Genomic DNA, 25,239 nt, shown 5'->3' on the forward strand with positions numbered 1-25,239 from the left:
ATCTAGATATAGTAGCTCTTAAGGCAGGAAATATTGCTAACAATAAAAAGAGACATTATATAGTGATAAATGGGTCAATCATAAAGGAAAATAGAGCAATTCTATGAAAACACCTAATGATATTGCCTTAAATATATAATAACACAAAAGAGCATATACTATATGATCCCATTTACAAAAGTTCAGGAGAGTGGTCACCTTTGGAAGAGTGTATTGACTTGAAGGGGGCATAAGAGAGGCTACTATATTGCTATGAACATTCCACTTTTTGATCTGGGTGGTGATTAAAAAAATGTTTTCCTAAGTAAACTCATAAGGTGTTTGTCTATGATTTCTGCATCTTTTGGTATGTTTGTTATCCTTCCTGAAAAACAAACTACATAAAAGCTAGAAAGTGATTTAAAATATTCAAGAGGGTGGTTATCTCCAATGGGAAAGAGAAGATTAGTGGAATACTTGGAGCTCCAACAGTATTGGTAACATTCTATTTCTTTTTCCTTCTTTTTTTTTTTTAAAGATTTTATTTATTTATTTGACAGAGAGAGACAGCCAGCAAGAGAGGGAATACAAGCAGGGGGAGTGGGAGAGGAAGAAGCAGGCTCCCAGTGGAGCACGGAGCCCAATGCAGGGCTCGATCCCAGGACCCTGGGATCATGCCCTGAGCCAAAGGCAGACACTTAAAGACTGAGCCACCCAGGCACCCCGGTAACATTCTATTTCTTAAACTGAGTGACTTATTTATTGTATTAGTATGCTTTATAACACATTGTACATATGTGCTTTTGTATATATCTAATACAGAATTTTTAGAAAGAAAAAATTCTTATATATGGCATGTTGATGGTAACTTATCAGTAAGAGACTGGACTATAGGTTATTTTTATTCTTTCTACACTTTCATATTTTCCAATTTTTATAAAATCAGCTTATATCTTGAGAATTTTTTTTAAAACTGATTTTTAAAAAAGAAAAGTCCACCCTAATTTTCTACTTCAGTTGCCTACAAAACACTTCATATAAAAGCGTATTTTATATCCAAAAGTATTTAAAATTTTAAATAGCCACACAATAACTGATGGGCTAATTAAATTACCACTACAAAAGAGGCATGAAAAATTTTTTTAGAATAACGGAAATGTTTTTTATCTTCATCGTGTTGGTAGTAACACAGTTATATATATTTGTCATACTTACTAGACACTTAAAATGAATGCATTTTATTAGATGCAAATTATATCCCAACAAAGTTGATTTTAAAAACTATTATTGCCCAGGTACATTAAAAGTAATTAGAAAAGAACATTTTACATACAGTACCTACAAATTCCACAGTTTTCACAATGATACTGCTTCTTGTCTTTGTCAAAGAGATGGCATATACTGCAATAATATTCCCCAAACAATGTGCTACATTCTTCGCAAGTCTGTTGGGCCTAAAACAGATACGTGTAATTAAAAATTAAATTTACCAAAACATTTTGTATTATTATTTGAATATCCACAATTTATGTTACAATACATGCAGATTTTTATAAGGTTTTAAATATTTAAAGCAAAGATATTGCTTAGAGTTAAGGAAGTCTTATTTGCAATACTGTTGATTAAATTTTGTAAACCACCTTAACAAACATTTTTTAAAAAGAAAATAGAAATGTGATAAAATCTTACGTGTTGAATTTTTTCACAGTTTATGCACTGCACTTCCTTTACTTTAAAGCGATCTAGCTGATGATCTTCATTGTTGTCATGACACAACCGACAAGTATAAAGTTTGTCACAGCAAGGTGCCTAACACCCAGGGGGAAAAAAGAGTTATAAGAAGAGAAAAACAAGTTTACAATGCAAAAAAAAATTTTCTTCCTCCTCCTCCTGGAACAAAGTCAAAGAATACAACCAATGGATCAGTTTGTAAACTGATCCTAAACATAACTTTTCACTGTTTCTTAGCATGTTTTAACTATTCCCCCTCAACATCTATGTCTGTATCAAGTTGAACATAATCTGGTCCTTAAAGACAAAGAATTATGAAGAATGGACATTCACAGAAAGAACTACTAATCCCACAACACCCTAAACTCATCCTCAGCCTAAATGGCAGGCAGGCAACTTCTTCTGAGACATTTCCAGATAAATTCATTTATCTACTTCAACCCTTAAACATTAACTATAATAAAGATTATATTTTAATTCACTTGTGTTTATTAACCATCAACTATACCCTTGATATTTTAGAGGATACAATAAATGTAAGAGATAGCCCTTGTTTTCAAAAGTGGCAGACTACCAAAATTTTTTTCTCTCCTTCTTCCTGGACACATGATTGCCCAGCTATACTACAGTTCCCAGCCTTCTTTTTATTTCAGCTGTGCCCAAATGACTAAGTTCTTACCAAAAGAATATGAGCAGAAGAAATCAGTGCCACTCCTGGGCCTGAGTATTAAGAAACTGGGCATGCCTCCTCCTCCACGCTCCCTTTCCCCTTTCCATCAGATGAAACCTGGACATGGCAGCAACCCAGCTGATGACTGTATGCCCTAAAACATGGCAAAATAATACAGTGGGAAGAACTTGTCCCTGGAGTGATCATGTGGATCAGTCTCATCACCAAACTGGATAATTCACCTTGAAATTGTTAGGTGGGAAAAAATAAATTCTTAATTCTTTAACCCACGTTACTGTTGGGTTTTTTGCTACCCTTAGTAACTTACCCTTGTCCTAACTGGTACATCAAGAAGTTTCCAAGCCAGTAAGTTAACCCAGTGCTTTCCAGTATACTGTGACCTTCCAGAGCCACTCATTACTAAAGATTTCTTATGCTGATTTACCACAACACCGTTCATTCAGTAAAGATTTTAACACTCAACTGGTACCCTTTCTCTCCCAATACTACTCTTGTCCTAAATCTTAGTGATCTGCACATCCACCATGATAAGATACTCTGAACTTTTAACTCTCAATTCCTTGACTTTCTCACTTCCAATGGCCTTGTCCTCCAAGCCTCCTCAGTCACATATTCTCACAGTCATACCACAGAACAGTGGTTCTCAAATGTTTTGGTCTCAGCACCCCTTTACAGTCTTAAAAATTACTGAGGATCTCGAAGAGCTTTTGATTATGTGAATTATCTCTATTGACACCATACTATAAAATAAAACTGAAAGGTTTTTAAAACATTACTTCTTTTAAAAACAACAGTAATAAACCCATTACATGTTAACATAAATGACATATTTTAATGAAAATAACTAGGTTCCCCCAAAATAGCTGGTTTCTCATTTCTGCTTCAACTTCTGTATTCAATCAGTTTAGGTGAAGTATATGAAGAAACTTTGGACCCACAAATATATAATTGAGAAAGGGAGGAGCATTTTAATAGACTTTACAGAGAATCCTTCTCTGATACTACACCAAAACTTAACAACTCTTATAAATGATCAGTTGTAACATAGACTCTGAAAATTGTATTGGTGAACTTTTCTCCCTCTGTTACATTAAAATCCATTGATCTATCCTGCACTTTGAATCAAGCTTTTACCCACACATTAGTCATTTGGAAAGTATCAGTTCACTGAGTTCTACAGCTCTTCCAAATGTTCACACATTTTCCATGCAATATAAAAAAATCATATTTGTTAACATCACTACCTATCTCATCAGCAAAGTCTCTAGGTATTGGGACACTTTGAAGCTTACAGAGGCTTATACAAGTGTTTCAAAATTCTAATTTTTATGTGAACACTTGAATTCTACCACTGTCAATTGTTTTCCTTGGAATGACAGTTTCTTTTCAACAGTTCACTTTTCAAGAAAGTGCCCACCAAATACTCAAGTCTGAATAACCAGATTTCAAGTAAAAACTGTTACACGAGAAACTAGTTCAGTTCACAATCCAATTGCATAAGAACTTTCCTCACGACAGTCTAATTTTAGTTTGCAGAAGTGCTTGATGAAAACATCCCATTCCATCAAACATGTAAAAAAACATGTATTCAAGAGTTGAGATTTTATAAAATTAGTAATCTTATTGCTTTAATTTTATCAATGACATTCTTAAGTAAAACTTTTTTTTTTAACTACAGGCATAGTACAAGTCAGATGCCAGCAGTTTTAGTAATTGCTTTTGCACACACTGAAAAACACAACATCTTAGTATTAGAAAGTAGTTTTGACTACAAGGATCCCCTGAAAGGGCCTCAGGAATCACCAAGGGGTCCATTCACCACACTTTGAGAACCACTGCTCTAAAACAAGAACTGAATCCTGTTTATATCATAATTTCAAGCATGAAATTCTCTAACCCCTACCTCTCTTTCCAACTCACTTCAATGCTTCCCTTACACATACTCTAGTTCCTTCCTTCTCTCTTCCTCTACATACTCTCCTATCCAAAACCCTAAGTCTGGTTAAACCCAATTCTCTCCTGTATAGGAATAGCCAGATAAAGCTAAAGAAAAACACACTGGTCTCACTTTTAAGTCATGATCACTAATAAAAAGTGGGTTTTTACTACCACGTTTCTCTAGTCAATTCCCTCATTCTTCTACAGTCCTAGCACCTAAAATCTAGATGATTGTTTCACATCTTCTCTCTTTAAACCTTTTCCTCCACCCTTACACTCCACTCATAATCTTGATTATTAAAAAAGAAATAATCAAAGAAAACATTCTCTCACAGACTCTATCAACCTACTTGCAAATGTACCTAATACTCAGTCTTCCCTTGTTACATGTTTTTCTGTAAGGCCAACTCCTCCACTTGTGCACTGGATCCCATCTTTTCTTTGATTACTCAAGAGCAGTAAATAATCCTACAGTTTTTCCTTTCCTTCCTGCATTATAAAATGTTCTCACTTCATGGGATGCCTGGGTGGCTCAGTCGGTTAAGCATCTGCCTTGAGCTCAGGTCATGATCCCAGGGTCCTGGGAAGTCCCACATCCGGCTCCTTGCTCAGCGGGGAGCCTGCTTCTCCCTCTGCCTGCAGCTCCCCCTGCTTGTGTGCGCGCGCTCTCTCTCTCTCTCTGACAAATAAATAAATAAATAAAATATTTAAAAAAAAAAACATTCTCACTTCACTGGGCCATTTCCAAGAATATGCAAACACACTGCAATACCTCCCATTTTAAAGCGGGGAAAAAATCTCATGATGCCACATCTCTCAGCAACCACACTTTCTCTCTCTCTCTCTCTCTCTTTCACAGCAAAACTCCAAGAATTGTCTATCAAGGCTATTTCCAGTTTCACTGCTCTCATTCTCTCTCAATTCCACTCCAGTCCAGCTTTGTCCCAATCTCTCCACTGAAACTTCTCTTGTCAAGATCACCAGTGACCTCCCCACCAAATTTAAAGGTCAATTTTGAGTTCTTATCTTACTCAAATGGCAGCATTTGATTTAGTTGATTACTTCCTCCTTAAAACTCTTCACTTGGCTTCTGGTATTTAAGGAAGAAGGAGGGGGAAGGCAAAAAAGTATTTGATACTCAGGGTCAAGTATCTCAGCGCTATGAAACACAGACATATTTATGTGGTTTCTTGGGGGAAAGGGCCAACATGTCAACTACAGTTCTAGTCATCAAGTTTCAAAGAGTTACAGAACATGTCAGTGGAAATGAAATCGTAAGGATAGCATTCAATTTGCTTACACAACACTCGGTGAACGACTAACTTTCCAAGAGCTTCACCTAATGCAGTGGAGAATGTTCACCAAGCCTGGCCTACAAAGCCGGCTGGAAGTTGTCCTTACAGGCCTCATACTTTTTTTTTTAATGAAACAGGAACTTTTATCACCCCTATCTTACAAACGGAGCACTCGTTCAAAAGCACTGAGCTATCAAGGGTCTGAGCTAGATTTGGGGGTAGGGCTGTGGGACTCCAAACCTCAAGCTTTCTAAGTAAAATATTTAAACTGCTTCTTGCAGCAACAACAAAAAAATCAGGAAACTGAATGGGTGTCAACTTAAAAAGTTTTAGATTTACTAGCAATTTTCCTCAAAGAGCAAAAATAACAATACATGCATACTGGGCACTTTCCTACACATAATCTCCTATTCAGTGGCAATTACACGGCTGTCTTCCTATTTCACAAAAACATTTTCTTGGCAGGCTTAGGCATACTCATTGACTCCAAAATGAAGCTGGCAAGCTGCAAAACTTATTCACTACAGAAGCTGAAATCGTATTCCGATTCTCCACTTATTTATCCCTCTTCCATTATTTCATCACACACCTGATAAGTCACCCTGGCAAAAAGCCAGCCCAGGCCCGGGGCTGCCTCAGTCTACTTATAGTAGCAAAAGACTAAATAAACCCATTGATAAGGTGACTGATGTGCAAGCTCAAGCTCTTTCTTTCCAAGCTGAGAGCTTTGCTTACGAAGTGTGAAGCAGGAGAAGAGGTGGGGCCTGTGGTCGCCTTGCCAAAACGTTCTCCACAGCCGAAACCCAATTCGAGGTGGAGAAGGTAACCTGACAAACAGTTTAGCCTCTAACTTAAGCCCAAGCCTAACTGCCTTGCCCACTCCGCCCCCGCCCGGCCCGGCGGAAGCTTGTAGCGAAGAGCCCATTGAAGTCGTCACCTTCAGGAGACATCCTCTGTCATAGTGCTCGCAGCCCCGCCGCCCTTGCTTTTGGCTGCGGGCGCCATCTTCCCGCGCCGAGGCCGCCATCTCCTCCACCTCCCCTCAAACTCCACGGACCCTTTCCCCAGGATGAAAACCACGCCCAGAGAAGCAGCGTCAATAGCGCACCCCCTCCCAGCCGCAGAAGCCAGCCGAGCAGGTATGGCGGCTGAGCACGTGACCCGGGGCAGCCGGATTTCCGGTTCCCGGGGCAATGGGGCGGAAGTGAAGGGAAACGCAATCTCTGTCGTCGACGTTAGTCGCTGACTTCGCTGCTAACGGTAATAACTCTTAGGTTGCTTCTTCTCCCCCCCCCCCACCCCCATCGCTACTTGCCCAAACTCTGGGCGTGGTTCGGGGCGAGGTGGACCATAGCGGCTCGGAGACGCCCGGTGGCCCCCAGAGGAAGGGACGCTCTCCGGCGGCATCCGCACCTGCGACAGGGCGGCCCCTCCCTTTCTCCCTGCGGGGGCCGGGAGCCTCGAGAAAGGGGCGGAGCTCCGCGGGCCCCGGACTCAGAACGGGTACCTGCGCGCGCTGCTTCTCCAGCACTAGGCATTCCCCGGCCCTTCGAGCTGCTGCTGCTTTTCCTCGTTATTCATACCTTCAGAATAGGCATTGACGTTTACTATGTGCCAGTCACCAGTTAAGCATGGGGACAAAAAGTGAGAAAAAACACACGCCCCACCATGCCCTCTTGTAACTCACAGACTGGCAAGGGAGAAAGACATTAATCAGAGAATCACTGAAATAAGATGACAACTTTGAGAAGTGCTAGGAAGAAGTGTGTGTTCTGTGAGAGCTAATGCTAGATGGGATCTGATTTCATCTGAGTGTCAAGGAAGGTTTCCCTGGGGAAGCAACACATAGTTAAAAGATGAGTAGGAGTTAGTGTGCAAAGGCCTTGTGTCCTGGTGCCTGTAAGAAGCCGCGGAAGAGAAATGTACAAGCCTGCAAGATTGAGTCAGACACCTCAGAGTGCATAGTGAAATGCATTTGCCTTGTAAAGAGCCAAGCCCCTGGAAAATTTTTAAAGCTGACGGTGTTGAAGAAAATATTTTGCCTTTGGCTTTCTTGCATGATTTCACAGTACCTAAAACATGCTGGGGAAAAGTAAATATGTTGCCCTTAGCTTTAAAGTTACTAACTCTTACCCTTTTAATTTTCTTTCAGTTCTGTTATGAGTTGCTAAAATCATGGTGAAATGTTGCTCGGCCATTGGATGTGCTTCGCGCTGTTTGCCAAATTCCAAGTTAAAAGGACTGACATTTCACGTGTAAGATTTTGCTGTAGTTAAGCCAAGTACTTCTGACTGTTATAAAAAGCCAAAGAGAGTTCCACTTAAATCTTCAGTTTTGAACTTTAGTTCCCAAATCTGTTAATAGCTTTTTTAGCTAAATTTGAAGTGACAGTGATATGTTTACATTTTTGTAATTTAGTTTAAAAGTTTAAGATACCTGCCAAGGTATCAGAGGCTAGTAAACAAAAATATCAAGCTCATTTTTGCTAATATTATTACTTTGCATTTTAACATACCTTCAAAGAAATTCAGTTTTGTTTACAATCTGAAGGAAGAAAGGATCTTTGCCCAAATAAGTCCTGTCCTTTCTATTTAGAAATAGGTCAGACTTGTGTTGTAGAGAAAAAATAGAAATTACAAGCTCAGACCAAGGGTTCTTTAGCAGTATTACAGATAAGTCAATCCAATTTTTCTATTTTAGCCATTCTTCTGACAGCAAAGGAAAGGAATAATAAGATTTAATCATTACTCATTTGCTAAAGGTTTATTTTGCTGCTTTTGTGCCAGGCACTGTGCTACATGCTAGAGAAAGATCTGTTAACTACTTTGCTAGGTATGAGGAAACAAAAAATAAGTATGTATACCCTACCTTTTCCAAAAAAGATTTGAATCAGCTTGGAAAATTGAAAAGATATTGATATTGGTTTCCAGATCTCTCAAAATAGTTCTTATCTCTAGAACCCCATACTCTGCAGCAGTTCTTTGCCTCATTCACTAAGCATTTATAGACCTGTTATGTATTAAATGCTATACTAAACAACTTTCTGATGCTGACAGAAGAATGAAGGTACAAGGTACTCTATTCATCTGGGATAAATTCTGGATATTGCTTCATGCAGGAAAAGGCCCAAGTGATATTATCATGTATAGATGAAGAAAAACCTCCAGTTGTGGATCTTCCTATCAGGTTGAAATATCCATTGAAGCTTTTCTTCTTTATAATATCAGGAAAATTGAAATGAGCGCCCTATGTCTGCAGCATGATTGGTACAAAAATCTATTAAAACTCAAAGTTCTGAAAGCATGATTCATGATGGCTTCTGAATATTCCATTTCCCAAGAGTAATAACAAACTCATCAATGAACCAACTTAGTCACAGCCTTAGTTCAAGTATCTATCAGTGGTGTTTAATTTTAAAATACTTTTTTGTATTTTTTTTCTAGATTCCCCACAGATGAAAACGTCAAAAGAAAATGGGTATTAGCAATGAAAAGACTTGATGTGAATGCGGCAGGCATTTGGGAGCCTAAAAAAGGAGACGTGTTGTGTTCAAGGCACTTTAAGAAGACAGATTTTGACAGAAGTGCTCCAAATATTAAACTGAAACCTGGAGTTATACCTTCTATCTTTGATTCCCCATCTCACTTACAGGTTTGTTTATGAGACACTACTTACCATCATTACTCATTTTTTATGGTACTATTGAAGAACCTTTACCACTCAGGCTAACATTTTTATTGTTTGCTTATTCCTCTGAAGTCTATTTTTTGAGTTTTCACATTGTAAGCTACTGCTTCAGCTTCTGTAATATGTAGTAGGAGTATTTTACTAGTAGCCACTCAGAAGTATTTGTATGTTACTAAGATTGGTGAAGGAGACTGACTTTAGGAGTTAACATAACTCAGGATTTGTATCTAAACAATGGAGGGTTGAACTGAAGTTCCAAGTTACCAGTCCTCCTCACACTGAAGCAAAAGTCAAGAGCAGAGCCACTAATAAGACCAAAGTATACTTTTAGAGCTACATATATTCAAGCTTAAAGCCTAGGTAGAACTAAAAGGAAGAAAAGCAAAAGAGATGAGAACAGAAGAATGAAAGGAGAAAAAGGGTAAGAAAAAGAAAATAAAAGGATTGTATAAGTAAAATCTAGTTGAATTTTGTGTTTTTTCTCAGTGATATTAGTGTTCTAGATTGACTGCCTTGCCTTCAGTATCTCTCTTAATATACGGAATGTGTTTCTAGAAACTATAGAGTAACTGATTCCGGTGTAGAAAATTCAGGGAGAGCCTGTGGGTTCCCAGAACAATAGTAATGAACCTCCGTTGAAAGGTACCTCCTTCCCAACAGCTGGAAACAAGGGAAGTCCTTGATTTACGATTTTTCAACTTTATGACGATGCAAAAGCAATGCTCATTCAATAGAAACCATACTTTGAATTTTTAATTTTCATCTTTTTCTGGGCTAGTGAAATGCAGTGTACAATACCATCCTCCCATGATGCTGGGCAGTGAGAGTGAGCTGCAGCCACGTGGTCACGAGGATAAACAACCAATACACTAATTATTTTGTATCCATACAACCAGTCTGTTTTTCAGTTTCAGTACAATATTCAATAAATTACATGAGATATCAACACTTCATTATAAAACAGGTTCGGGGCGCCTAGGAGCTCAGTTGGTTAAGCATCCAACTCTTGATTTCTGCTCAGGTCATGATCTCAGGGTTGTGAGATAGAGCTGTGTATTGGGCTCCATGCTGGGCATGGAGCCTGCTTAAGATTCTCCCCCTTCCTCTCCCCCTGCCCCTCTCCTCCTTGCTCTCACTCTTGCTCTCTCTCACTCTCTCTCTCTAAAAAAATGAAAACAAAAAATAAAAGAGGCTTTGTGTTAGATAACTTTGCTCAACTATAGGCTAATGTAAGTGTTCTGAGCATGTTTACGGTAGGCTAGGCTAACTACCAGGTTCAGTAGATTAGGTGTATCAAATGCCTTTTCAACTTACAAGATTTTAAATTTACATAACCCCATCATAAATCAAGGAAGATCTGTAATCCGCGGGTGTACCTGCTCCTCTATGGTCTTGGCCACTGTGCCACTGTCTTTACTTGGTCGTATTCCAGTACCTGAGTGATAAGTAGAGACTGCCTCACTGTCTCCCATGTTAATAAATGTACAATATCTTGTGTAATTTGTTGTGAAGGGTTTTCTTCCCTTATAGCAAACATCATCTAGCTTTAATGTTGAGAACTTAAGAAATGTGGGCATAATCAAATAAACCATAAGTTACTAACTTTCAAAAACTATTTCTATCCTTATTTTTTTTTTTTAAAGATTTTATTTATTTATTCGACAGAGATAGAGACAGCCAGCGAGAGAGGGAACACAAGCAGGGGGAGTGGGAGAGGAAGAAGCAGGCTCATAGCAGAGGAGCCTGATGTGGGGCTCGATCCCATAACGCCGGGATCACGCCCTGAGTCGAAGTCAGAGGCTTAACCGCTGTGCCACCCAGGTGCCCCCTATTTCTATCCTTAAAAGAAGTTTTTCATTATAGGAAATTAGATGATGCAAGCAAAAAAAAAAAAATTACCAATCATCAGGGGCACCTGGCTGGCTTAGTTGGTACAGCATTTGACTCTTAATCTTGGGGTCCTGAGTTCAAGCCCCATGTTGGGCATGGACCCTACTTTAGGGTTCAAGCCCCATGTTGGGCATGGATCCTATACTTTAAAAAAAAAAAGTATAAAAAAATTTAACAGTAATCACACCCAGAGATAATACTTTTAACATTTCGATATGTATCTTTCCAGTCATTTGTTTGTGTATGTTTGTATATAAATTCATCTATATATATTCTTACAAAAATATCATTACACTACATTTGAACCTTGAACAACAGAGTTTGAATGCATGGGTCCCCTTATACACAGATACTTTTCAATAAATACAGTACAGTACTATAAATGTATTTTTTTCTTCCTTAGGATTTAATAACATTTTCTCTAGTTTACTTTATTGTAAGAATACAGTATAGAATACATATACAAAATATGTGTTAATCAACTATTTGTGTTGTCAGTAAGGCTTCTGTCTACAAACAGTAGGTAGTTAAGTTTTGGGAGAGTCAAAAGTTATACATGGATTTTCAACTGTGCAGAGGAGTTGGTGCCCTTAACCCTGCATTGTTCAAGGACCAACTGTATATCCTTTTCTTAATTTGCTTCCATTTCTCTCTCTCTCTCATCTCAACATTTATATAGTGTTTACTATGTGCCAGGCACTATTCTAAGCACCTGACATGTAAACTCATTTAGTCCTCTTACAACCAGGTGAAATAAATACTATTATTACTCTCATTTTACTACGTGAGGAAGCTTAGTCCCAGAGAGCTGATACCTTCCCCAGAGTCACACAGCTATTAAATGGCAGAGGCTGGATTTGAACCCAGACATTTTGGCTCCAGAGTCCACTGTTAACTACAGCTATCCATGATGTTAAATATTTTTCAATAACAATGGCTTTCAAACTTTAGTCTACATAAGAATTATCCAAGGAGCTTGTTTATTTTTTTTTTTAAGATTTTATTTATTTATTTATTAGAGCACAAGCAGGGGGAACAGCAGGCAGAGGGAGAAGCAGGCTCCCCGCTGAACAGGGAGCCCGATGCAGGACTCAATCCCAGGACCCCAGGATCATGACTTGAGCCAAAGGCACATGCTTAACTGAGCCACCCAGGTGCCCCAAGAAGCTTGTTTAAAATGGAGAATCCAGGGCACCTGGGTGGCTCAATCAGTTGAGTGACCTACTCCTAGTTTCAGCTCAGGTCACCATCTCTGGGTCACGGGATCGAGCCCTGCATAGGGCTCCATGCTCAGCAGGCAGTATACCTGATGATTCTCTCCCTGTACCCCTCCCCCTGCACGTGGCACTCTCTCTCTCAAATAAATATATCTTTTTAAAAAATAAATAAAATAAGGGACGCCTGGGTGGCTTAGTTGATTAAGCATCTGCCTTTGGCTCAGGTCATGATCCCATGGTGCTGGAATGGAGCCCCACATCAGGCTCCTTGCTCAGCGGGGAGCCTGCTTCTCCCTCTGCCTGCTGCTCACCCTGCTTGTGCGCTCGCTCGCTCTCTCTGACAAATAAATAAAATAAATTTTTTAAAAAGTTTTAATAAAATAAAATAGAGAATCCTGTGCGCCAGACATTTTGATTCACTAAGTTTGGGCTAGAGTCCAGAAAGCTACACATTTTAACAAGCATCCCACACAATTGTGTTGCAGATCTACAGATGATATTTTTAATAGAAACCTATATAGAACATCAATTTTTTTAACTATATACCAAAATATACATATGGGAAAGTACATACATCATAAGTGTACCTAGCAATAAATTGTCATAAAGTGGATACACTCATGTTACTCCCTTTAAACCAAGATATAAAATATTACCAGCACCCCAGAGGCCTCCTTCATACTCTTTTCCAGTCACTACACCCCCAAAGGTAAATACTATCCTGGCTTTTATCACTGTCTGTTATATAAATGGAGTCAGTATGTCCTCTGACTTCTTTAGCTCAACATTTTGTACATGTGATTCATCTATGTTGTAGTATGTGACAGTAGTCCATTTATTTTCTTTGCAGTATAGTATTCTATTGTCTAAATAAACTATAATTTCACCTTTCTACTGTTGATAAACATTTGGGTGGTTTTCACTTTAGGTCTATTACGCATGGTGAAACTATGAATGTTTTTGTCCGTGCCTTTTGGTGCACTTAGGTTCACGTTTCTACAGTATATGTACAGTTCTCTTAGAAGTGGAACTGCTGGGTCCTAGGGATGTGTATGTTCAGCTCGAGCAGATAATGCCATCGTTTTCCAAAGTGGTTTTGCCAATTTGTAGTCTCACCATCTGCATATAAATGTTCCTCTGGTTCTATATCCTTGTCAGTACCTGGTGGTACCAGTTTTATGAAACATTTTTAATGACCAAGTAGCAATTGATGTAATGTATGAACAATAGTTTATCTAACCAATTACTATTGTATATAGGTTATCATCACCTACTATTTTAAACAGTGCTGTGATGAACATTATTCTAGCCGAATCTTTGTACATATCCTTGCTTGTCTCAAACTAAATTCCTGGAAATAAAATTGTTGCATCAAAGATTACACACATTTTTTAAGACTCTGCTTTTGATACAGATCCCCAAAGGCCCACCAGAAAGCTTGTACCAGTCTACTCCCCTATTACCTTTGCATGCAAGTGTCTATCCACCGTAGTCGTCAGAGTAAGTTGTTTTTAACCTTCATTAAAATTGGTAGACGAAAATGGCATTTTATTGTTTTAATGTATTTTTGAATATTGGCCTCTACATTTTTTATGCATTTATTAGACATTTGTATTTTTTTCTTTTGTGAATTACTTACTGAGGTCCTTTTCTGTTTTCATCTTTTTCCTCAACTACCTTTAAAAACACTACGTATTGAAGATAGGGATCATTTAACTGACATCAGTGTTGCAATTACTTTTTATTGTTTTTAGTACTAATTATCAGGTTGGTTTCAGTTTTTAGTTTTGTTTTGTTTGAAATTCAGATGTTGGGGGCGCCTGGGTGGCTCAGTTGTTAAGCGTCTGCCTTCAGCTCAGGGCCTGATACTGGAGTCCTGGGATCGAGCCCCACATAGGCTCCTCCACTGGGAGCCTGCTTCTTCCTCTCCCACTCCCCCTGCCTGTGTTCCCTCTCTCACTGGCTGTCTCTCTCTCTCTGTCAAATAAATAGGTGAAATCTTTAAGAAAAAAAAAAAAAAAAGAAAGAAAAAAATTCAGATGTCTCTTGTAAATAGTCAGTTCTATATTTTCTATTGAATTATCTGACTTTAGCCTTCCCCACCTTAAAATAATATAAATATTCCCTATTTTTCCCTACTTCCTAAGGATTTTCATTTTTACAAAAATTTTCAGTGCTAGAATTTCAACATGATTTATTGTATATAAAGGATATGACTTTTTCTTAATTAGTTCATTTTTACATGATTTATAGCTTTTTTTAAAGTATTTTTTAAATATTTTATTTATGGGGCGCCTGGGTGGCACAGCGGTTAAGCGTCTGCCTTTGGCTCAGGGTGTGATCCCGGCATTATGGGATCGAGCCCCACATCAGGCTCCTCCGTTATGAGCCTGCTTCTTCCTCTCCCACTCCCCCTGCTTGTGTTCCCTCTCTCACTGGCTGTCTCTATCTCTGTCGAATAAATAAATAAAATCTTTAAAAATAAATAAATAAATAAATAAATAAATAAATAAATATTTTATTTATTTATTTGAGAGAGAGTGGGAGATCACAGAGAGAGTGAGAGGGAGAAGCAGACTCCCTGCCAAGCAGAGAGCCCGACCTGGGGCTCTGTCCCAGGACCCTGAGATCATGACCTGAGCCAAAGGCAGATGCTTAACCGACTAAGCCACCCAGGCACTCCTATGGCCTTTCTTCTCTTTTTTTTTTTTTAAGATTTTATTTGAGAGAGAGAGTAGGTGCACATGCACATGCAAGGTGGGGGGAGGGGCAGAGAGAGAGGCAGACTCCTTGCTGAGCACAGAGCCAGAGGCAGGGCTCAATCTCACAGCTCTGACATCATGACCTGAGCTGAAACCAAAGTCAGATGCTTAAACAACTGAGCCACCCTGGTACCCCAACCGTTCTCCACTTATTTAGACTGCCATTTTTTATTCTAAAGCCTTTTATCCACCCGATCTATTTCTAGATTTTTCTGCTTATCTTTAAGAGAGTAGCACACTATATTAACTATTGTTAATGAGTAATATATCTTTAATAAGTGGTAGGACATATTCTTTCTTAATAGCACTCTTTTTTTTTAGGAAAATTTGTGTTTCTAGATGAACTTTAGAGTTACTTTCAGGAAGTTCCTTTAATCTCGGAGATTAGACTTGTACTTATGTTATATGTGGACCAATATTACCTGTAAAAAGATTTTATATATAAAAAAAGGCAATATTGGTCTATACACTACAGAATACCATATAACACATACTAGCTCATATGCTAGAACGTCAGCTCTAGTCTCCTAGCGGCCAGTAAAAAGAATAGAATACGTTAGGTTACCTGGATTGCACTGTCAGTATGTTTTCTTAAAACTCATGTTCTCTGTTAAGGAGAAGCAAAACACTTTTCAGCAATAGCTATGAAAAGAATGTTTCTCTTGAGGCCTCTTAAAGGAGACATTGCCTGACGTAGTGGACAAGACCTCAATGACATCCTTAAAGCAAACAGCGCAGCAAATTTCGTAGTAAAAATGCTGTTTCTCTTACAAGCTGAGTGCATACCACCAGAAAACAATTTTAAAATAAAATTTGAGAGTGGATTTAAGCAGTTCAGGTCAAATCTGCCTCTCTATGGTGGCCTCTCTTGACCTGGGGCTGGGGATGGGGAGAGGGGATATCTAGGTTATTTGGAGGATTCCATGAATCCCAAATTATTTTTTAATAAATATTAGTTGTATTTTTAAAAAAAAACTAATTTCAGAGGAATTTAAAATTTACTGCGTTTTTCAAGCAGTTTCCATGAAAAATGTTGTATTCCACTACACAAAGAAGGAACAAAAATTTTAAAAAGGACAGAAGTGTCTACAATAATTTTTATTAACTCTTCTTAACAGGGGAAAAGAGAAAAACTTCATTGTAGAAAAAACTTCACCCTCAAAACCCTTCCAGTCACAAACCACAATCACCAGCTTGTTGGTTCTTCCTCATGTACTGAAGAATTTCAAACCCAGTTCTTTTTTGTAAGTAAAATTACTTACTGACCTAATGTTGATATTTTTAAGATAATATGTCTTCTCCATTAATTTTAGACTAGAGGTTTAGGTGTTTGAGATTTATATATACATACATATAATGTCCAAAAATAATGTTACTTCCCAGGGCCATTATAATTTTTTATATGCAGTAATAATATAGAGGTAGTTAATCCTTTGGTTACATATTTGGTTGAAAGAGTGCTTTCACACAGATATTTTTACCAAGAAAAATGCAATAATTAATTCCTCCCTTTAGGTACTGTATCTTCTACATGGAAATACCTAATAAAAAATATAGATACCTCTTTAGGTTTTCTTAAAGAACAGTGATACACATACAGAGTTTTCAAGCTTGCATTATTATTCATCTCATTGCATATTCACATTAGAGCCAGACCTAGAATCCAGATCTGTTTTACTTTCTTGATTACTATAGCTTTGTAATAAATCTTAAAATCAGACAGTGTTTGTCTTCCAACTTTGTTATTTTTCAAAGTTGTTTTGAATATTCTAGATCTTTTGCATTTTCATGTGAATTTTAGAATCACTTTGTATCAATTTCTACAAAAATACCTGCTGGAATTTTAACTGGGATTGTGTTGAATCTACAGCTTCCATTTGGGAAGAATTGACATCTCAATGAAACTATTTTAAGTCTTTGAACCTGTGAACTCATTATATCTCTACATTTATTTAGGTCTTTAACTCTTCTCAGCAAGAGTTTTATAGTTTTCAACGTACCGATCTTTCACTTTGTCAGATTTATCTCTAAGTATTGTATGCAGTTGGATGCTATTATAAGTGGTGGTGTTTTGTTTTTACTGATAGTATATGGAAGTTGATTTTTGTATGCTGATCTTGTATTTTGCAAACTTGCTAAACACACATATTAATTATAAAAGCTTTTTTATAGAGGCTCTTAGGTTTTTTACATAATCATGTTTGTCTGTCATTAAAGACAGTTTTAAATCTTCCTTTCCAATATGGAAGCCTCTGATTTCTTTTTCTTGCTTTATTGCACTGCTTTGAACCTCCAGGGCTATGCTGATTGAGAGCTGATTTCCAAGCTTTGCTCCTGATTTTAGGAGGCAAGCATTCAGTCTTTCATCACTAAATATGTTAACTGTAGGTTTTTCATAAATACCTTTTATCAGGTTGAGGAAGTGCTTTTCTGTTCCTAGTTTGGTGAGAGTTTTTATCAGAAGCGAATGTTAGTTTTGTCAAATGCCTTTTCTGTATCTATTGAGATCATGTGGTTTTTCTTTCGTAGTTTGTTAATATGATTAGTTGTATCAATTGACGTTTGAATATTAAACAAGTCTTAGAATAAACTCTACCTCATGGTGTGTTATCACTTTTATATATTGTTGGATTAGATTTGTTAAAATTTTGTTTAGAATCTTTCCTTGTGTGTTCAGTAGGGATATTGGCCTGTAGTTTTCTTTCCTTGTAATGTCTTTGTCTGGTTTTAGAATCAGAATAATGCTGAATAAGTTGGAAAATATTGCCTCTTTTTTTGATTTTCTGGAAGAATTTGTATAGAGGTATTATTTATTACATATTATTTCTTCCATTATTATTTCTTCAGTATTATTTCTTCCATAAGTATTTGCTAGAATACCCCAATAAAACTATCAGGGCCTATGGTAGGAAAAGTTTTTTTGGTAGCTTGTGTCTTCCAAGGGATTTGTCCATTTTATCTCAGTTGTCAAGTTTATTTAAGATTGTTCATAATATTTGCTTATTACCCTTTTAATATATGTAGAATCTGTAGTGATATTATCTCTCCCATTTCTGATATTGACAGTTTGTTTCTGTTCTCTTTTATTGCTGATCAGTCTGCCTAGAGATTTTACTGATCTTGTCAAAGAACTAGTTTTCATTGATTTTCTTGCTTTTTTTATTTTGTTTTATACTTCACTGATTTCCATTCATCTTTATTATTTTCTTTTTCCTACTTCAGTAAAATTTGCTCATCTTTTTCTAGTTTCTTAAAATGAAAGCTAAGGTCATTGACTTGAGGCTTCTTCCTTTGTGATGTAGGCGTTTAGTGATATTGCTTTAGCAACCCTCCATAAATGTTTTCATTTTCATTTAGTTCAGAATACTTCCAGATTCCATTTTGATTTGTTCTTTGACCCATGAGTTATTTAGAAATGTATGCCATAGAGTTTCCAAATATTGGGGAATTTTCCAGATATCTTTCTATGAATTTCTAATTTAATTCCTTTGTAGTCAGAGAATATATGTTGTATGGCTTGAAATTGCTTGAGATATTTTTAAATTAATATAGTCTAGAATATGGTCTACCTTGGCAAATGTTCCATTTGCATTTGCAAAGAATGTACATTCTGCTAATGTTGGCTAGAATGTTTTAGAAATGTCCATTAGATCAAATTGTTTATAGTGTTGTTCAAGTTTTCATCCTTACTAAACTTCTGTCTACTTGTTCTATTATTGAGAGAGGAGTTTAATCTTTTTTTTTTTTTCAGATTAATCTTCTGATAATCTTCTAATTCTCCTTGAAGTTGTCAGTTTTTACTTGTTATGTTTTACAGCACTGTTATTGGGTACCAAATATATAGGATTGTTATGTCTTGATAATTTCATCCTTTTATTATTAAGAAATGACCTTCTTTATCCCTGGCAATGTTCTTTTGCTCTGAAATATTTTTTGTCTGATAGCAGTATACCCACTTTAGTTTTCTTTTTTTAGTGTTATATAATTGGTATACAGATGGTTCCCAACTTATGATGATTCAACTCTTGATTTTTCAACTTTACAATGGTGCAAAATCAATAGACATTCAGTAGAAACCATATTTCAAGTTTTTAATTTTCATCTTTCCCTGGGCCAGTGATATGTGGTACTATACTCTTTTGTGATGCTGGACAGTGGCAGCAAGCTACAGCTCCCAGTCAACCACACGATCACAAGGGTGAACAATCAATACACTTAGAACCATTCTGTGCCCATACAGCCATTGTGTTTTTCACTTCCAATAACAGTATTCAGTTACATGAGATATTCAACACTTTATTATAAAATAGGGCTTGTGAAACCCATCATAAATGGAGGAAGATCTGTATCTTTTTCTGCTCTTTTGCTTTCAATCTATTTTTTTTGTTTGAAGTGCATTTTTTTTTTAGGTAGGTTATACTTTTGGGTCTTGATTTTTTTATTCTAATCTGATCATTTCAACCTTTTGCTTGGGTTATTTAGACCATTTACACTTAATGTGTTTATTGATATTATTTGGTTTAATTAAATCTGTCGTCTTGTCTCCTACTCGTTCCATTTGTTCTTTGTTCCCATTTTCTTCTTTTTCTGCCTTTTTTTGGATTAATTGAATTTTTTTGGTTCCATTTTATATCCTTTTTTGACTCATTAGCCGTAACTTTTTGTTTTATTTTAGTAATTGCTTTTGAGTCGATAGTGTTCATCTTTAAATTATCAAAGGCTATATCCAAGTGATATCATTCCACTTAACATATAGTGTAAGAATATTAAAATAGTCTGCTTTAATTTCCCTTCTCCCAATATTTGTGTAATTGCTATCATACATTTCATTTTTATATATGCTATAAACCACACACTACATTGTTATAATTTTTGTTTTAACAGTAAATTATCTTTTAAAGAGATATAAATAATAAGAAAAAAAAATCTTATACCCTACCCATGTAGTGGCCATTGCCAGGGCTTTTCATTCCTTGTTGTAAGTCCATATTTCCCTCTGGTTTCATTCTGTCTGAAGGACTTTAACATTTCTTACAGTGCAGCTATGCTGGTGATGAATTCTTTAAGCTTTTATATTTCTGAAAAAAATCATTATTTAGTCTCAGTTTTTGAAAGATTTTTTCATTAGGTATCAAATCCTAGGTTGCTAGTTTTGGAAATTCTTTTGTTTGTTTTTAGTTCTTGAAAGATGTTGTTCCACTGTATCCTCACAGGCATTGTTTCTAATGAAAAATCTGTCATCTTTATCCTCTATATACCTAATGTTTCTCTCTTGCTTTGCTTTTAATAATTTTTCTTTTCCAGTGGTTTGAATAATTTGATTATGATGTACCTTAGCTTAGTTTTCATCATATTTCTCGTGCTTGGGATTTTTGAGCTTCTTTATCTGTGGGTTTCTAGTTTTCATCAAACTTAAACAAATTTTGGCCATGGTTTCTTCCGATATTTCATTCTACCTCAACTTTTCTTTCCATTTCTTCAGGGATTCTGATTGTATGTATATTAAACTATCTGAGTCACACTACCACTCACTGATGCTCTGCTAATTTTTTGGTTTTTTCTGGTTTTGTTTTTCACTATTCTCCTTTCTCTTTGTAATCTATTCTGGATAGTTCATACTGCTGATTCTTCACCTTCACTAATCTGCCATTAATTCCCTCCAATGTATTTTTCACCTTACCCATTGTAGATTTTATCTTTAGATGTTCTATTTAATTCTTTTTTTATATCTTTCATGTCTCTACCTAACTTTTTGAACATATAGAATACAATTTAGTAACTTTCTTAATTCCCTTATCTGCTATTTCCAACATTTGTGGCAATTCTGGGTTAGTTTCTGTTGACTGGTTTATTTCTTATTATGGCTCATCTTGTCCTATTTCTTTGCATACCTGATAAATGTTTGTGCTGCATATTGTGGATTTTACTTTGCTGGATGCTGGATATTTTTGTATCCTGTATTCTTGAGCTTTGTTCTGGGATACCACAAAATTATTTGGAAACAGTTTGATCCTTTCAGGTTTTGTTTGTTAGGCAGGACTAGAAGAGTGTTCCATCTAGGGCTATTTGTTCACCACCACTGCGGCGAGACCCTTTTGTATACTCTATTCAGTGTCCCAGGAATCCTGAAATTTTGTTATCTGTCAGGGGTGGGAATAGCAGCCATGCCCTCTGAACACAGGGCACTGCTGGTCATTTCTGGTCATTCTTTCCTCAGCCTTGAACAATTTCCTACCTGTGTGTACTGAACACTAGAAGGGGAGCCTGTAAAGATCTTCAGTGTTCCCTCTCCTCTCTGGTACTTTCTCCTGTGAACTGTAGCCACCTTGGTCTTCCTGGACTCTTTGCACAATCTTCTCAGTCTACCGAGCTCTGCAGCATACACACTCTCCCAAGGCAGTAAGCTGGGGCAGTCGGCCATAGGGCTCACCTCTTAGTTTCCCATCCCTCCAGGATTGCTGCCTTCCTTGCCTGATGTCCATTATCTTCATAATGTTTTTTTATGTCTCTTAGCCATGGGTTGAGTTTTTTAGATAGGAATCAATCCAGTCTCTGTTATTTCATCCTGGCTAGAAGCCATGGGTTGGGTTTTTTAGATAGGAATCAATCCAGTCTCTGTTATTTCATCTTGGCTAGAAGCAAAAGTCCTCTTTACTAATTTTAATATTAAATAACAGCTTTTCAAAATTATTTTATAGTGCCTTTTTAAGATATGTTGGTGTTACTTTCCCTGTTTTCAAATAAAAAAAAAGTATACCCAGCAAAGTTAAGCATAGCCATAATAAATATCGAGAGAGCTTTAATTCTCTCTCTAAAAACCCCAAACCATAGTCCTCTCTAAATATATAACATTCAGCCTGAGGACCTGCTCCAGTGCCCCTTTTCTGTCATCTCCTTTAACATGAATATTCATCAGTATAAAATAAAATAGTTAAAAGTGTAACAATTGAAGATTTGTTGGTACGTAAAACTTAAACTTAGCAGCCCCACACCTAGGGAACGAAAGCTGGATAGTCATTACAACTGTCATGTTCATAGCAGATACTTACGCAAAATGAGTAGTGCTTCCCTTCCATAGATTCTGTACCCCTCATGTTACGCCTAGCCTTAGATAAAGGAGGGTGGCTCTGGGTACCCAAAATACTGCTGCTACCCCATCTTCTTCCTGTGTTCTTTAAACCTCTAAGTATCACCAACTTAAAGATATCTAAACATTATAAATGGAGAAACAGGTGAGGCCTAGCTATAAGCTTTTATGTAACTACTTGTCTCTCTGGTTTAATAACTTGGTGTTTATGTTTTTAGGAACATAGCTACAGTGTAATGGACAGTCCAAAGAAACTTAAGCATAAATTAGATCATGTGATCAGCGAGCTAGAGGATACCAAGAAAAGTCTGCGGAATGTTTTAGACCGAGAAAAACGCTTCCAAAAATCATTGAGGAAGACAATCAGGGAATTAAAAGATGAATGTCTCATCAGCCAAGAAACAGCAAATAGACTGGAAGCTTTCTGTTGGGAGTGTTGTCAGGAGAGCATAGAAAGAGACTATATTTCATGAAATAATTCTGTGTTATGTTCTACCTAAAACTAACATCGGTACAGCTTTTTAGAAAATAGTTCTCATTTACCATCATTAAATATTATCCATCACTTAGAGTGCTTCTTTGGATCTCCTGTGGCATTATGCATTTAGTTGTTATCCAAAGATTTTATTTTTTGAAGATGTACAGAAATGTGTGCTAGTTATCATGTTTTTGTGTGATTTGTGACAATTATGTTTTTATAGACCTAAACTAGTACCAGGTCACTATCGTAAGATGTTAAAAGATCAAGAAGATGCCACAGGACTTAGGAAATGATACCAAGTTAGCCACATTCAGCAATGGTAGTAGGAACTGGACTCTGCTTCAGCAGCATCAGATTTTTGGCTTCAAAGGAGTACCTTTACTTATGTATGCTTTATGGTAAGTATGTTGAATTATACTTTAAATGTATTTTACTATAAAGCAGAATTCATTTATAACACATGTCTATCTTGGATCCAATCCAAGGTGCTTTTGTTCTTAGTAATAGCAGAAGATTTTTTTTACATAGCATTCCATAGTCCTGACCCTGAGAATAGCATATGGTACAGATCTGTTGGCTTTTAGAGTTGTTCAAAGCCGGGTTGAGAAGACCTCTGACAAGGTCTCAGTTTTTCAGTATGGTACAGGTTTCCTCCCCTCTAGGAGCACTTTAAATAAACCCACATAGGTTTAAAAATCAAAAAAAGAGTCATAAATGTGATCTTTAAAGGTTGGTTGCAGACAGTTGTTCTGAACATTTTGTTTCGTTATAAAGGAATGTCTTTAAAACCTAGACGCTAGTACTAGCTGAATATTTTTAGTGCTACTTTGTATTTTATGGAAAGTAATATTGCTGACATTTCTAAAATACGAAATATAGGTGAAATCATTAAAAAATAATGATTGTGGCTCTTCCAGTTGCGATAGGACTTGGAGAAAGGGTTAGAATATTTTCCTGTAATTAGGAGAGTTTACTGTCCAAAGACTTCTATTTAAAGAAAGAAAGTAAAGCAGCAGCTTTAGAATAGCTTCTTACTGAATATACAAAAGAAGAACCCTTAGCTATTTTTTGATCCAAGTGTCAGAAATTTAGCTTTTCTCCTAATTTCTTAATAACAACTGAAATTAAGAGTCATAAATACTGTGGATTAGAATAAAAATTACCAGCCCAAAGCCAAACACATGTACATATTCAAGCCTCGTTCAGACGTCTATGCTATAGTAGTTAGAATTTGAGTATCAGTTGTTTCATTGTGTTAACTAGAAATGAATTGCATTTTGTGCTAAAATGTTCATGGAAATTATATTTGTGTTATATTAATATCAGTAAGGATATGGTCACTTGAATTTTTTTTGTATTCAAGAATCTTCTATGTGTTAATGCATGTTATATTTTTATGTAGGATTCCAAACCTCCTCTCTAAAAGGGAACCTTCCCGCATTTCAGAGGTCAGCATTATGCTAAGAAGAAACAGTGAGGTCGTAACTTTTTACTATCTAGAAAAAAATCTCATTAGCTACCCACTATTTATTTTAGTTATTTAATTTTGAATTCATAATGAACATTCTAAGGGGAAGTTGGGGTAGATACTGTGATAGAAATGGAAACTATTTTTGAGTATAAAAATTAAAGTCAGTGGGCAATGGAGAAAAGTAGGATAGATCCAAACACAGTATGTCCAAATTCCAGCTCTCCACTGGCTGCTTAGAAGGACTCCAGCCTGGGAGACCTTTCCAAGAGTCAAAGTCCAGTTTGTGCCTCGATCACAGTTGCCACAGTCACTTTTACCACTTGTATTCACAGTGAACTCAGCCCTTGTCTTTGTCATCGGGCTTAGTATCACTGAGAAATAGGTAACTGAGAACAAAATGTCGGTATCATCAAGGACCCAGAGCTAACCCATGTGCTCTTTATTCTTATGGAGATATGATTACCAGTAGAAATCTGACAGAAGAAATAGGGTTCTCCTCACCTGCCATCCCAGACAAATGCCTAGACACAGTAAATACCTCAGTCCTCTGTTCCAGATATTCCATCCTAGCCCCGGGATAAACTATCCTGTGCAGAGCAAACCAGTCACCCCCATCCAGAGGTTCCTCAAGCAGCCAAGGCCAGCCTAAGAATTTCACTTTGCTTTAAAGCTTGGAGTAGCCTCTGGATCCTGGAGCAAACCAATACACCAGTTCAACCTCAGCACCAAATCAGGTACAAAGGACTTGACATGGCATTTTTCTCCATATCAAGTTTAAATCGCTGGAAATAGACTTTGGTTGCTAAAGATAATCACAATTATACCACAGTCTTTGAGAAAAGATGAAATGTATTAAAATATATATTTAGTTTTAATAAAAAGGTAAATTACAGAAATAATTGAGGAGTGAAGAATCCATTATTCATTTGGAAAATAAAATATTTTCTCCGGTAATGTATTGTATGTGGTTTTTATACAGTTACTCAATAAAATGAGCAGAGAATAAAGAG

The 25,239-nt window shown here is 36.8% G+C and overlaps 2 protein-coding genes across 4 annotated transcripts in view; one reads left to right on the plus strand and one right to left on the minus strand.

The window, feature by feature from the left end:
- The window catches only part of RCHY1 (ring finger and CHY zinc finger domain containing 1), a 21,517-nt gene extending 14,439 nt beyond the window's left edge, over positions 1–7,078 (minus strand). Inside the window, exons 1-4 of one of the 2 annotated variants that reach the window (XM_057309630.1) lie at positions 6,572–6,632; positions 2,390–2,534; positions 1,669–1,788; positions 1,318–1,433 (exon numbers count right to left, since the gene is read on the minus strand). Coding sequence is in view for 1 of the 2 variants with exons in the window: in XM_026509952.4 (XP_026365737.1) it covers positions 1,318–1,433; positions 1,669–1,788; positions 6,572–6,661 (326 nt within the window). In the remaining variant the exon portion in view is untranslated. Of the gene's footprint in view, positions 1–1,317; positions 1,434–1,668; positions 1,789–2,389; positions 2,535–6,571 lie in introns of both variants that reach the window. The other variant, XM_026509952.4, reaches the window with a different exon arrangement.
- THAP6 (THAP domain containing 6) lies at positions 6,781–25,239 on the plus strand. 2 transcript variants are annotated; one of them, XM_026509956.4, is made up of 5 exons: positions 6,781–6,894; positions 7,787–7,889; positions 9,078–9,285; positions 16,309–16,434; positions 22,496–25,239. In XM_026509956.4, exons 2-5 carry the CDS (start codon positions 7,810–7,812, stop codon positions 22,748–22,750), a joined length of 669 nt encoding a protein of 222 aa, XP_026365741.1. In that variant the 5' UTR covers positions 6,781–6,894; positions 7,787–7,809; the 3' UTR covers positions 22,751–25,239. The 2 variants fall into 2 exon arrangements, with proteins under 2 accessions (XP_026365741.1, XP_057165614.1); XM_057309631.1 differs by lacking the exon at positions 7,787–7,889 and having other exon boundaries at positions 6,807–6,894.

Source organism: Ursus arctos, unplaced genomic scaffold, assembly GCF_023065955.2.
Source record: "Ursus arctos isolate Adak ecotype North America unplaced genomic scaffold, UrsArc2.0 scaffold_9, whole genome shotgun sequence".
NCBI lineage: Eukaryota > Metazoa > Chordata > Mammalia > Carnivora > Ursidae > Ursus > Ursus arctos.